The 14123-nt window shown below is 26.9% G+C and overlaps 2 protein-coding genes across 4 annotated transcripts; one reads left to right on the forward strand and one right to left on the reverse strand.

Moving 5' to 3' along the window:
* Nucleotides 1-446: 446 nt before the first annotated feature.
* On the forward strand, nucleotides 447-6626 carry LOC109610085 (G-protein coupled receptor Mth2-like). Of its 3 annotated transcripts, none has more exons than XM_025408178.1 (7): nucleotides 447-562; nucleotides 1018-2185; nucleotides 2647-2725; nucleotides 3658-3842; nucleotides 3971-4136; nucleotides 4997-5259; nucleotides 5662-6626. In XM_025408178.1, exons 2-7 carry the CDS (start codon nucleotides 1036-1038, stop codon nucleotides 5874-5876), a joined length of 2058 nt encoding a protein of 685 aa, XP_025263963.1. In that variant the 5' UTR covers nucleotides 447-562; nucleotides 1018-1035; the 3' UTR covers nucleotides 5877-6626. The 3 variants fall into 3 exon arrangements, with proteins under 3 accessions (XP_025263963.1, XP_025263962.1, XP_025263964.1); XM_025408177.1 differs by lacking the exon at nucleotides 447-562 and adding an exon at nucleotides 599-901; XM_025408179.1 differs by lacking the exon at nucleotides 447-562 and adding an exon at nucleotides 599-901 and having other exon boundaries at nucleotides 5674-6626.
* A 3024-nt stretch (nucleotides 6627-9650) lies between these two features.
* Nucleotides 9651-13629, reverse strand: LOC105255618 (larval cuticle protein LCP-22). The gene is made up of 3 exons (XM_011265018.3): nucleotides 13470-13629; nucleotides 10423-10706; nucleotides 9651-9926 (listed from the first exon to the last, which is right to left on the reverse strand). Exons 1-3 carry the CDS (start codon nucleotides 13497-13499, stop codon nucleotides 9785-9787), a joined length of 456 nt encoding a protein of 151 aa, XP_011263320.1. The 5' UTR covers nucleotides 13500-13629; the 3' UTR covers nucleotides 9651-9784.
* Nucleotides 13630-14123: the final 494 nt, after the last annotated feature.

A 14123-nucleotide genomic window follows, 5' to 3' on the forward strand; every position in this document is an offset into this window, starting at 1 on the left:
AAATAACAATAAAATTAATAAATTTCTTAGATATAAATAGAATCTTTCTTAAGCATATGCTATATTGATTGATTTTTAAAAGAAATGTTTTAACTCAATATTTAAATAACTAAAACATCTAATATAAGTTTACAAAATATTATAAGTATATTATAATATAAATATATAAAATGATGTCTTATTTTTGGATGTGTGTGTGTGTGTGTGCTGCTGTATATTAATGTGTTTTCTATTTTTTAATGTATCTTTAAAATAGTATCTTTAAAAATATAAAGGCTTTTATTCAAGCATTAAACATTTAAAATACAGCATTATTTCGCTGCTTAATTAATCAGCTATCGTCTGTAGAAGTTTGCCAATGAAATTTTACGTTGTATATGTCATAGTTATATGTATGTGTATAATAGTAGATAGACAGTTCTTTTACTACTCGTACAACTTGTCGTCCTCGGTTAGTCTCATCTTCTCGTTTGTGCGGGCACATGTTTCTTGCGCATTCTTCTTTCATTCGTCTCGAAAGGAGAAGTCGAAACCGGATGTAGTATTAATTTTATTGAACCTAGTGAGATAATAAAAATTGATCGTGTTGGACAATAAAGTTATTAAAAGCTTTTAAAATCAAATATTTAAAAATGAAGCATTCACGCATGTTATTCATTCATTAAACTATATATTCTAAAAAGAAATAAAAGAATATGATTCAAAAGCCTAACAACAGTTCCCAGCATTACATTACTAAAAGAATCAAAATATCTTTCGGTCCTTATCGAGGTTCTGTTCTATCAGCATTAATTCTCTACTAACAGACATATGCGGTAGTAAATTCTGCAATAGTAACTTCTTCGATCGTAAAAATTAAGACAAAATGGTTTGTCATGATCAAATCATCGGGAATATTAATGTAATTCTTTTATAACGATATTAACTATATTTTCCAATTCGTAATGCACATATCGTTGCATTTGAACATCTGACTATAAAATTACTGTAGATAAGAATCTGATATGTATTTTTCAGGTGTAAATTCAATCCAAAATGATAATATTAACAATGTGTGAAAAAAATTTCAAGAAATTTTGGTGTTATGCATTTTTTCTACTCATCACTTCGTTATCGAAATCTGAGCAAAGTTTCACGAGCAACGAAGAGAAAAATGATAATATAACGATACGATATGAGTTAGACTCTACAACAAACTATGGCGACAAAATAAAAACACTGTCTTATGATTTGTATGAAAAATCTATTAACAATACGCAGTACGACAATATGCAGAATAAATTTCATACTATTTCCATGAGTAATGATGATAACACGATACGATATAAACTTAGCACATCTTCTACACAGAATCATATGAGTGATAAACAAATACCGATGGGATCTCAAACAAATTCAACAAATGCCAACTATAAAAGAAATTTTACATCACAGGAAATTTATGGAAATTTGATGAATATTGAAGACAACAATAATTCTACGTCACACGAATTTTTTGAAAATTCCAATAAAGAAAGCAATATAAGTAACATCGTTTCATATGAAACATGTCAACTTGACAATATTACTTGCATTCAACTCTGTTGTTCTCCTGGCGATCGCCTAGATGACGACATATGCATCCCGGAAAAAATTAAATACTTTCTTCCGAATGTGTATAAATACACAAATGATTCGTTGCAAAGCGAAAATAAAACGGTAGACGAATTGTTTCAACTGACTATTTATGATCCATGTCAGGAAAATCGCATTCTGCTTCCCTATGGTTTTCAATACGATTACATGTTTTTTGCTAACGGTTCTCTCTATATATCTTATTATAAAATATTTGCTAAGCCGACATCATATTGTCTCGCAATTACAGAGGGAGATAAATTCGAAGTAACTATCTGCTCAGAGACTTATCACGAGATCCTTAAAATAGCTGATGATCAAAAAGCTGATGTCGATAATAAAAACTTGTCGGTTCAAAACATAAAAATCATACATATGAGCTTCCATATTGTATCTATACTATTTTTGATATCAATATTTCTGGTGTATTCCATATTGCCAGATCTCCGGAACGTACACGCTTTCATGTTGCGCAGTTATAGCGGTATTTTGTCCGTCGCATACACAATCGACATTGCAAATATTTTTATTAAATCGGATGCTGTAGAGTATTCCATTTGTGTTACAATAGGTATAGTATATCTAAATCATATAATTATGCAATCAACATATGTGTTTGGTAGACATACTAGTGCACATTCGCCAAATAATTATTCTCTAATTGTTCTTTTTAATAACTTGAAAATAATTTGTTAAAATTTAAAAAATGCAAGAATTAATAGTGAGTAAAATTTAAATTTTAGTTATATTTTAATATATAACTTTAACGTGCACGTGTATATAATTAAGTTAGTTATGTAAATATATTTTTTTTGTATTTTAAAAGAGTTATATCTTGAATTGAATTATTATTTAATTTAAATCAGTACGTATTTATTACGTAATATTTATTATATATGTTAATATTATATATGTAAAATTTTAGTTTAGAAAAATATATATGTTTTTTTAAAGAAAAATTATAATGGTAATTATAAATCCCATTTTGATATGTTGTTAATGTTTAAAATGTTATTTATTTTATTTTCATAGCTTCCTTCCAATACTTTTGCTTTTTAACAAGCTTTTTCTGGCTAAATATAATGAGTTTCGACATGTGGTGGACATTTAGGTAAGTTGTTACGTTTTTCATATTATCTTTATCTTGCATAATATTAACTTAATTTTGTATTGATTTGTGTTATAAAATACGACACTACAATATAATTTTCTGTAATATATAAATGTATTTTTTTGTAGTATATACATACAATGGGAAGACAAAAACACGAAATGATATCATTGAATTAAACAAATAGAGTTGTTTATCATATTATGTTATTACGTGATAGTATAAGCAACTACTTGGTTTAAGAAAAGTTTATAGTCTAAAGATAATTAAATTATAACTTCAAATAAACAGTTTTTATCATTACATGAAGGTTTTTAAATGATTAATTTCTATTTTTGGTAAAATCAAATTAAATTTTTCAAAATAAAAATAACATATTAGTTAATGATAATTAATATTAAACATTATGAAATATTTATAAAATATTATTAACTAGTTTAATAATTCGCGACATAATTTAAAAAATTTTTTTTAATGTAATAACATTTTTTTAATATGTTATAAATTAATATTTATATTTATGTATTTAAAATATGTATCTATATATCGCTTTAATTTCTTTTCTTTTTCTTATATAGAAAAAATATTAATAAATTTTTAATTTTTTTATCAAAAATATGTTTCTTACAACTAAATTACAATTTAAATTACCATTATCATGTCTACACATGATATATAAATGTATGCTAGTTTCTGAATGTTATACCAATCAAATTGATCTTAATTAATTATGTATCGATATCTTATATATTGATATCTTATAATAAGATCAATCGTATGATTGTCGTATTATGTAAATCTACTTTTGTAGAATGGATATTTGAGAAAACCTCGATGAAAGGCAAACATTATTTTAACACGCATTTACATTGTAATTTCTTTTATCTGATTTTTATTTTGATTAAATATGACGTGTAAATTACATTTTGCAGAGGATTTTCTTCGTTACAAAGAAACGTCAGAAATCGAGAAAAAAAAAAGTTAATTCTTTATGCTATCTGTGCATGGGGTATACCTTTTATCCTCGCTATTATCTGTATCATTATGGATTTTGCTTCCGAAAATTTGCCGAAAATTTTGCAACCGGGATTTCACGCAGGTGATTGCTGGTTTGCTGGTAAGTGAATAGATTGCATCTATTATAGAATCGATTTATTATATATATCATTATTTTTTATTATCTATTAATGTTGCATTTTTATATATCATGAGAAATAGAAAATTCTTTACATATTATACTTACAGAGAAAGGAACGTTTTTATTGTATTATTACGGAATCAAAAGTATCTGTATCATTAGTAGCATTTGCTTATCCATTTCTACGGCAGTGAAGATCGCGCGTTACGAAAAGGAAACAGGCCTTCGTTTGACAGATTCAGAAAGCAAGCAATATAATGACAATAAGAAGTGGTCTGTATCTAATAAATATTTATGAATGTGTAATAATCTATCTTGTAAATGATATTCGTGTCGATATTTTTAATAACATCTCTATTAACAACATTATATAATCAATCAATTCTAATAAAAAAAAGGTATGATAATTTGTGTGACAGTATTTTTGCTTCTTTTTTTTCTTTTAATTAATATCTTTTTAAAAAGGCATATCGTTGATACCGGAAAGTCTCGAAGTGTGTTTTTCGCATTGTTGATTGATTGTTTTATTCGTTTTACTCGTATCATTCAAATAATTTGACAGTTTGACAGTTTGTAACAAACACTTAAAAGAAATAAAGTTAAAAAAAAGGAAAAAGGAAGATAAAGGAGAAAGAGAGGCGAATAGAAAGATATATATATATATATATATATATAAATAAATATATATATATAAATATATATATATATATATATATATAATATATATATATAATATATATATATATATATATATATATATATTATATATATATATATATATATATATATATTATATATATATATATATTATATATATATATATATATATAAAAATTTATATATATATATATTTATATTAAAATTAAATTTGAAAAAAGAAGATAAAGTTTCGCATATATAATTTTTTTGTAAAATTTTATATGCAATTATATATAAAATATATAATCTAATCAAAAAAAGGTAAAGTGAGAATCACATTATTATATATAATAGGAGCATGCAGAAACACAATTGCTCACTGATTGTGAGCTAAGAAGCAATGTAATGTGATTGATGAATTCAAAAATAAAAATAAAAAAGATAACTTGATTAATAATATTTATAATTGTTATTATATGTATGTTTGTTTGCAGGTTCAATTTGTATCTGAAGCTATTTATCATGCTGTTTATAGTAATTGGCATAAAATGGTCCCTGATGACAGCAACATGGTTGTCTGAAAATATATCAAATACCACCTCATATGCTATTGTTAATTTGATAGACATTGTACAAAATTTCTGCACATTTATCATATTTGTGTGCAAAAAGAAGATCAAACAGATGTTACTGAAGCGATTCGGATGCAGTGGATTTATTACAAAAGCTCGATCCCCAACGAATACAATATCGTCAGGTACTTCAACTCACACTATTACATTAGGAGAGATGTCTATGCAAGAAAAGATAAATTCTTGTGGACAAAGGAATTATCACGTGAAAAATTTAACCGATGGAACTGATCTCTAATGTTGCAATTCTAATGTGCAAAATAAAGTTTTATAGCAGATCAGGAGTCAACAGTTCATCAGCAATTAATTATAATCTCATAATTTTCAAAACGAAAATTAATTTTACAATCTTAAACACTGATCTTCTTCTTTTAATCTTGAATAAACTTAACTTAAAATTTTACATAGAATATTTTTTCCACACAATTCCTTTTTTTACTATCTTACTAATTTTTATATTTTAAAATTTATTTATAAGCGTTTATTAATATTATTTACGCCTTAAAAAGATATTAAAGGAAGGATAGTTATTCTCGTAGGATATCAAGAAAATACTGCAAACTATCGTTTCTTCAATCCCAGTACCAAAAGAATTACGGTAATTAGAGACGTTACGTTCAACGAGAAGAGTACTTATACGACATCTTCAATTGAGGAATCCAAAGAATTTGAATCAATGATACCGAAAGACAAGGGTAGCGATGAAAAAATTATATGGGGAAGGATCAGCGGATCACATTAAATATCACATATTCTAAAATAAGTAATATTTAAAAAAATAATTATACTAATTATTATTACGAGTAAACTTTTTAGTAAGTTTTTCACTCACCTTTAAAAAATAATAAAGAAATTACAAAGTTGTTCGAGAAAGTCTGTATTATATTATAAAGCCGTTAGATTTAAAAGTCTTCTCGAATAATTCTCGAATGGAATATTATTTTTGCCTGGAATGTTATTTTGTGCTTAATTCCGATAATTATCCGGACAACGAGTACATATTCTTAACTAATGGCTCTCTGTATCAGCCGCATCACGATAAACTTATTTGCTCAACGTCCTATTGTCTTGCCATCGTGCATCGTTATAAATTCGATGTAATCATTTGCATTGACATCAAAAACGAAACTATAAAGGAAAGCATAAGCAAGGTCATGAACGGAAGTATCAACGAAATGATAAACGAAAATGTAGATAAATGGTTAATTAATCATGTCATCATACTTTTTATTCTCAATGTTTTGTCTCTGCTTATTCTTTTAATGACGTTTGTGGTTTATTCCGTATTACCAGAGCTCCAGAATATTCACATGCTACGTAGATATGGATCGATGTTTGTTGGAGGAATGTGCTGGGAAGTAATTCAACTCATTCAATACCAGGATATTGACAATTTTGCTTGCTTCGCATTGGATACTATTTAACAATGCAATTAACAAAGCATATATGTCTATCAGACTCATCAGTTAATTATTATTTTTTAATTAGTACACATGCACACATATATAAAATAATTGGAATTTGTAAATTATAAAAAAATTACCAATTAAAAATACATTAAAAAACAAATTTGCATTTTGCATTTTAAAGTACAATCATTTTAATTTTGGATTCTTATCCAATGATTTTTATTTAATAATCTCTGTGTTCAGGATTTCAAAAAATAGTAATACTGCACATAGAGAAACTATATTTTCTTTCATCTTTTTCTTTATATTTTATTCTTCAAAAAATTATTTATAGTCTATTTAATTTCTTTTGCAGTCTAAAAAAGTATTATATAAGAAAATTATATATACGTAATCTTTTATATTATACTTATAATATACTTATTCTTTTTATTTTTATATTATACTTATATTATACTTATTCTTATAATATTATTATATAATTCGATGTTATATAATGTCTTATAGAGTTGATAGAATTTTAAAATTGTGTATGTGCTATGTATGCGTATATGTCTGAATATATATTATATATGTGTATGTTTTGTGTGTGTGTTCCTATAGATGAATCAATTATTTTTATTTTTATTCTAGTAAAAGATTAATTTCTAATATAAGATATACTCCATTTTGTAATATATAAATATATATATATATATGTATATATATAAACATAAAGCATATCAGTCATAATCAGCCATATATGTGACTTTTCTACATACGTAATTTTCATATTTCTATGATTAACAGTGCAATTATATACTATATCTTTTGATATGATTAAATCACTAATATTCGTTTTGCTTTCAAAAAGCGTAAGATAATCGAGTGTTTCTATTTTACGATAAAAATTAGAATCGAGTAAATAAAAATATATTTTATCGCTATTTTCAGTGAAATAAACGATTAAAATAATTAAATGTAATAAATTAAATAATGTAATAAATGCAAAGTAACTTGGCGCTGTTATAATAATTTTCAATTATTTTACTTATTTATATTATTCTGACACAATATCTAAATAATGATAATATTTTTTTGTTATGAGTTTTATAAATTTTATGATTTAATTGAAAATACTTGTAACTGGGATAGTTCGCATATAAATATAATAAGTTCGCATTTTTTTGTGCATTACTTGGCATAAGACTACCAATCTGCCTGCCGGTACATGTAGATCATTATGATCCTCTGAAAAAAAACAGGTAAAAGATATTGATATGTGTTATCTTAATCGACGGTTTTCGACAAAATTTATAAAATTGTAATGTATTGTAATATAATGAAAACATGTTGTATTAAGTATATAAATTAACTACTTATAATCTCACAGATTTCTATATGTCAGTTTTGTTTTAATATATGAACATTATTAATCATGTTAGAAAAAATATCGTGACCGACAATTTTAATCTTAATTAACTCTAAATAAAACATAACTTATTTTATATGCTAGTTTTTTATGACCTTTGATTTTTCATTGTTTTTAATGTTTTAAATGTTTAATTAAATTCAAAAATACTAAAAATATACATAATAAATATGGAGATACATATGTGAGATATATATATTTTTAAATATATATTTAAATATATATATATATATATATATATATATATATATATATAAATATACACTACCCTCCACAAGTTTGGAAACACCTTGCATTTTACAGATAAACAATCGCAAGACAGCAATTTATGCAGATTTCTCATATGAATATATTGTAAGATGTTTAAATGACGATATGACGTCTGTTTATGCCGAAAATATGTCGAATAATTATTACGCGGCACTAAACTGCTCGGAGTTAAATGTGTTTCATTGCAACAATATTTATTGCTAAATGTGACGCCAATACTCATTTAAATGTCAAATAGCAGACATATTAATAGACTTTTTCTAAAAAAATTTTTGTAACATTTTGTAACGTTTTTTTCCTTTTTTAAAAAAAATATATTATTTCTTGATATTATTTCTTAACGTGTGCAGAGAATGCTTTTATTTATACACAATCGAATTTTTTTAAACTAAACTACTTTACTTTATAAATAGCTAAAATTATTTAATATAAATGTAATTTCTTCTGTTTACGCTATTTTTTAAATATGTGTACGTGTGTGTATGTGTGTCACTTTTGATCTCTTTCACATATGCATAAAATGAAATTATTGAAATACAAAAATTTATGTTGGACATATATATTTTGTTTTAAAATGTGAGAATATTATAAAATGTGAGAATATTATAAATAAATGAAGATTAAAGGTGAAATTGAGAATAAAGATTTGATTAATTTTGTTTACGAGATTTTGAAATGACTCAACTGTAACAATATGAAAAAAATTATATTATAAAAATTCATACTAGAGTTTTATATTTCGTATTATTTCCCGAGTCGAAATCTTGATCTTACTTTGACACTTTTAAAACTAATTTGCACCTATTTAACAGATCTATATGCTTATACGAGTGGCAATAACCTACTTTGATGATATTATACTTGTTTACTCCTGCATTGAATTCTAAATTCTGTAAATTTTGCTTTAATGCTATTTTGAAACTAAAAATGCTGTCAATATTTTGATAATTAAAGTAGGTCCTACTGAAAGAGGATCTACTTTAATGCTAATTTTGCGAAAACAGAATTTTCAGACACTTTTAGGTTTTGAATAGGAGTAAATTCTATCCTTGCAATTGGACCTCCTTTACTATCTTAATCCCTATATATAATGAAATTGAAGGTTTATTATAGGGCCATAATTTCGACTCTTATTAAATTAATATGTTCACCTAATGTTGAACGGTAGATTTATAAATGCGTTAGTGAATGTATAAAACGATATCATTTAATACATAATCATTCTTTCTCTGCGAGCATTTAGTTGATTATACTTGTTCATAATTTTAAGAACTTGTTGGAACAAATATTTCGGCGCAACTATAAAGATGCCAAAATTAAATAAAATTTAGTTAAAATTCGTTAAGAAAAGATATTTTTATATATTTTTCAGCCTCATTTTCTTCTTTAATTCATCTAATCACAGTTTAAAAATTATTTACGCCTCGATATCTTTGTTCAAATAAAATCATTTCAATTGTTGACAAAAAATACTGTCAAATAATATAGCCTCCTGCTGTCAAATAATGTCACGTGAAAATGTATTTAAACCAGTCTTAATTAAAATTAGCTGGAATCATTCTACTGTGGTGGTAGATAACTTCGATCGACGTTGGTTGGGACGATTTTTGGTCCCGGGGGTCTAATAAGAGGCCTCGTTTCGCCGGTTGCAGCAGCGCCTAGCCTGAATCCAGCTCGATATCCGTTTTCGTCAGCGATGTAGCTTGTGAATACAAAGATTACTTTATGTCTCATGTCATTTTTATATCTTCTTTTGAAAATGTTACGAAAAATATACGCTTTTATATCTTTTATTACAATATTAATATTTTATTAAGAACTATCTTATTTTTTAAATTAAAAATTGCAAAAAAATGATTAAAAAATCTGTATTATTATTTGACATACAAATATTCTTAAATATTAAAGTTATTCTTAAATGATTGTCAATGTTTTTAAATCCAAATTCAAATTCCCATTTTTTAAACTTAAATAACAGTTAAATATTTGAAAAACTTTGACCTTAGATTGAGATTCAGCTCAGAATCGAACTTACAAAAACATTTATCTTATATAAGATATATAAGATTTTTAGATATATCTGATTTATATAATTAGAACAATTAAATAATTAACATGTTATAACACTCAAAATATTAGATTCTAAAAACTTAAAAAAAGTTTATATATCACGATAAATATATAGAGTATATACTTACTGAACGGAAACGGGAATTCCTTCGGGACTCTTGTAGGCAAAAGATCCCTCCACTACTCGGACTAATTCGCCATCCACTAGTTTGAAGGTGGCGGTCTCCTTCCTCTCGACACCATCCTCGTTAACAATATTAGTGGAAGCCGGTGGACTCGCGGCACCTTTTGGTTCGCTCTCGAAGGGTGGTTTCAGGATCAGACCACCGGAACCACGCGCGAACAGTGGCGCTATTTGATCCGGGGATAATTTTTCGGTAAAGTACACCGGGAATGATAGCAAACACCAAATCTATAAAAAAGAATTAATTCGTTAATTATAAAATGTAAATCTTAATTTTGCGTATTTTATAAATAATATATTTGCATATTTTATAATATTATACTATATATTATTTACTTTCTTTTTTCAGGATATTATACAGAATGTCTACTCAAATTTTGTAAAAAAAATTTCTTAAAAATGTCTCAATCTTCCGGGGCATTTTTATTCAAAATTTCAAATAAGGAGATTATTTTAAAAATTTTTTGATGCAACTTTTGAAAATAAATTCTTTGTTGTACGGTTTTTAATGTTTTTCTTTCATAAAAAGGAAAACATAAAGCCATTTAAGTTTCAAGTGTTAAATTTGTAAATATAGTGAAAAAATTAATAACTTTCCTAAGATATACATTTTTCATTTGCATAATATTTTCATTTTTTTTATTATTAAAAATGATCATAAAAAATATTTACTACATATTTAATATTTTATTAAGAAATTAAATTTATAAACAAAGGTAGATACATACTATATATTTTCTAACATATTTTAAATATATAATTCAATTTGGTTTTTCAAAGAGTTGTTTACAATATAAGAAAATTATTAAAAAGAGAATTTTTTTAAAATTCCTCTCTTGTGTGCCAATAAAATTCCATTTAGAGAATTTCCTGATATTTCCAAATACAAAAGAAGCCCCTGAAAATTCCAAGTTTTCTATGTTTTTTCAAGGAGTAGGCACCTCGTTGTAATTAAATAAATAATAATTAAATAAACAATTAAAAGAGAAGTTGTATTAATTCTACGTGAAAAAAAATAAATCGAAAATTGTAGGATACATTTTCTTTTGGAAACTTCTTTTCGAGAAAATGGATTTCGAGAATTGACAAAGTAATAACATCTTTCCTCGTCTTTGAGGTGTTAGATAATTAATGAACTACATCTATCTACAAACGACCGAGGGTGACCCCGCGACCGATGCGGCGCGCCACGTTGGATAATCAGCAATCTCCGTTCGTCGCGCATGGTGATGATGGTGGTGGATCCTTCTAAAAAGGACACTTTCTACTTAATCGATGACCGACCGGCCGGGCCTGCGTTTGAAACGCTTCGGGGCTCGATAACCGGCCGCGCGATTATGAAGACGCAATCGCGAGCTTCGCATCGTCTCGAAGGAGTGGCATCGGAAATCGCGCACTATTTCAACGAAGATGAACTCTCAACCCTTGATGCCACGCTGTATATTATAAGAGACAACCGATATTTAACAGCGGTATCTTTTATCTGAGAAAGATGTAACTGGTTTCCTAAAAAGATTCAGCACTTGAGTTATTAATCTAAAGGCTGTTATTAACCAGTTTTCCGAGCATAGAAATATAAATATGAAAGGGAAATTTAACAAAAAGGTTAATAACGGAATGTCGCTTATATTGTGTCATTGAAGATTCGTAGAAATAGTTACGACATTAGCTATCAGATTAAATAGCAATTAACACGACATTAAAAAAAAGAGAGAAAGAATACCTATTAAATCGACGTACAAAATATTTGTATAGAGATTAAATTAGCACATCATTAATTTATGCGCTCCAAAAAAATTAATAAAATTCTACATTGAAAATATGAAAGATTAATAAAACATTAATTAAATAATTAAGATTAATAAAACATTAATTAAATAATTAAAAAGATTAATGAAATTCTAACGCTTTGATACATTTTGAAATTTAAAATAAATAAATCTAAAGCATCTGTCGCGCGTGTAATTTTAGAGACATCGATTATCAAGACTTCTTTATTTCTTTTATATTCTCATACTTATCGAATTATGCCTCACGTGCGATGCAAACGATTCAGTTAGTGCGGTCGTATATTTTCCTCAAGATGCAAATGCATCGCGCGTTGCAATGAGGTTGCGCGCGAGCGCAAAATTTACGAGCGATTTGCGCTGTTCGTGTAATCAGTCGTGAATGGCATGCAGCATCCACAGGAATTCTGGTAGCAGTTCTCCGGTGAAGAACTTCGTCTAAATGTAATTTACAACGACGCGCGACACATTTTATATCTTTCTCATTGGAATGCATTGCCGAATTTAGTTGTGAATGGATGTCATACCCTATTGTTTTCACAAAAATATAACAAAAAGTTACAGCATTATATTTTGAAATAGCAATTAAATAATAATTTAATAATAAAGTTAAAATATTATCAAAGAAAATTTTAAAAAAATAAAAAATATATCTTATAATTATAAAAAATTATTGTCAAACATTATAAAAATTATCTTTTTTTATTCTCTATTCTCTGTTATTGATAAAAGGCTATCTTTATTGACAATATATAGCAGTAATTAAATTTGTTTCTCTCCTAAATTTGTTTACCTCACATGTTAAATGCAAACCAAAAAATATGTAATATAATAATATGTATGAGCAAAATAAAAATACATATCCTAATAAATAAACTAAGATCCTATCCTATCCTATATGAAAAAAGGCATGTGACGCTTGAATTGTTGCCGTTTTTCCGCGATGCCGATTGGTTCTTTTATTGCGCTCAATTCATGTTGTGAGCAGCTGTCATTTGCGATTATTACAAATTTTGACAAATTGTGACAGTGAGAAATGTATATATAATAAAAGGCGCGCGAAGCACGCACTTTGCGTTGTCTAGTATATATAAAGTATAAATATTAAATATAAAATATAAATATAATATATATATATATATATATATATATATATATAAATTTTTTGCGCGCGTTACGCAGAATTTTTCTCCGCAAAACGTACCAGCGAATGGATAATCCCGCGACGACCCATCGTGATTATCAATTACGATGACGATAACGACGACGAAAACGAAAAGGACACTTCGCACTGCATCACCCGGAACGCGGTTCTATATCTCGCATAGACATACCCTCTTTTACACCGAGACTATATACAAAATCCTGTCGGCGAATCTGTACACCTGCGAGCCCCCAGCCTTATATACCCGATGAAAACGATCGGACGCTGTTCCCCCTCTGATCATTACTTCGAGAAGACGACCTGCGCGAATGTCTATTTGCGACTCGCGATGTGAACAATCATCACCGATTGTTCATTCTGTACATTGTATACATGTTATTTATAAGTTGGGGAACATTGTTTGAAAATATTGTAACAAGTACTGTAAACAAGTCAATGAATTGAAGGATTATTAGAGAAAATATCGACTTATGACAGAAGTGAAATGTCATTTAGCAATCTCGTTGCACATATCGGTAGTGAGAGAATACTTCGTCAATAGTAAGAGGTAAATCCTACTTTTTATGAGGGGGAGTAAATCATTATTTATCGGATTAATTCTCGTGCGATCAATATTTTTCTGCTATTCACATTCGTTAAGTGTCATTTACTAGATAATCTGTATAATTGCAAGAATCACGAATCATTAGTAAT

Source organism: Camponotus floridanus, unplaced genomic scaffold, assembly GCF_003227725.1.
Source record: "Camponotus floridanus strain SB8 unplaced genomic scaffold, Cflo_v7.5 scaffold2, whole genome shotgun sequence".
NCBI classification, from domain to species: domain Eukaryota; kingdom Metazoa; phylum Arthropoda; class Insecta; order Hymenoptera; family Formicidae; genus Camponotus; species Camponotus floridanus.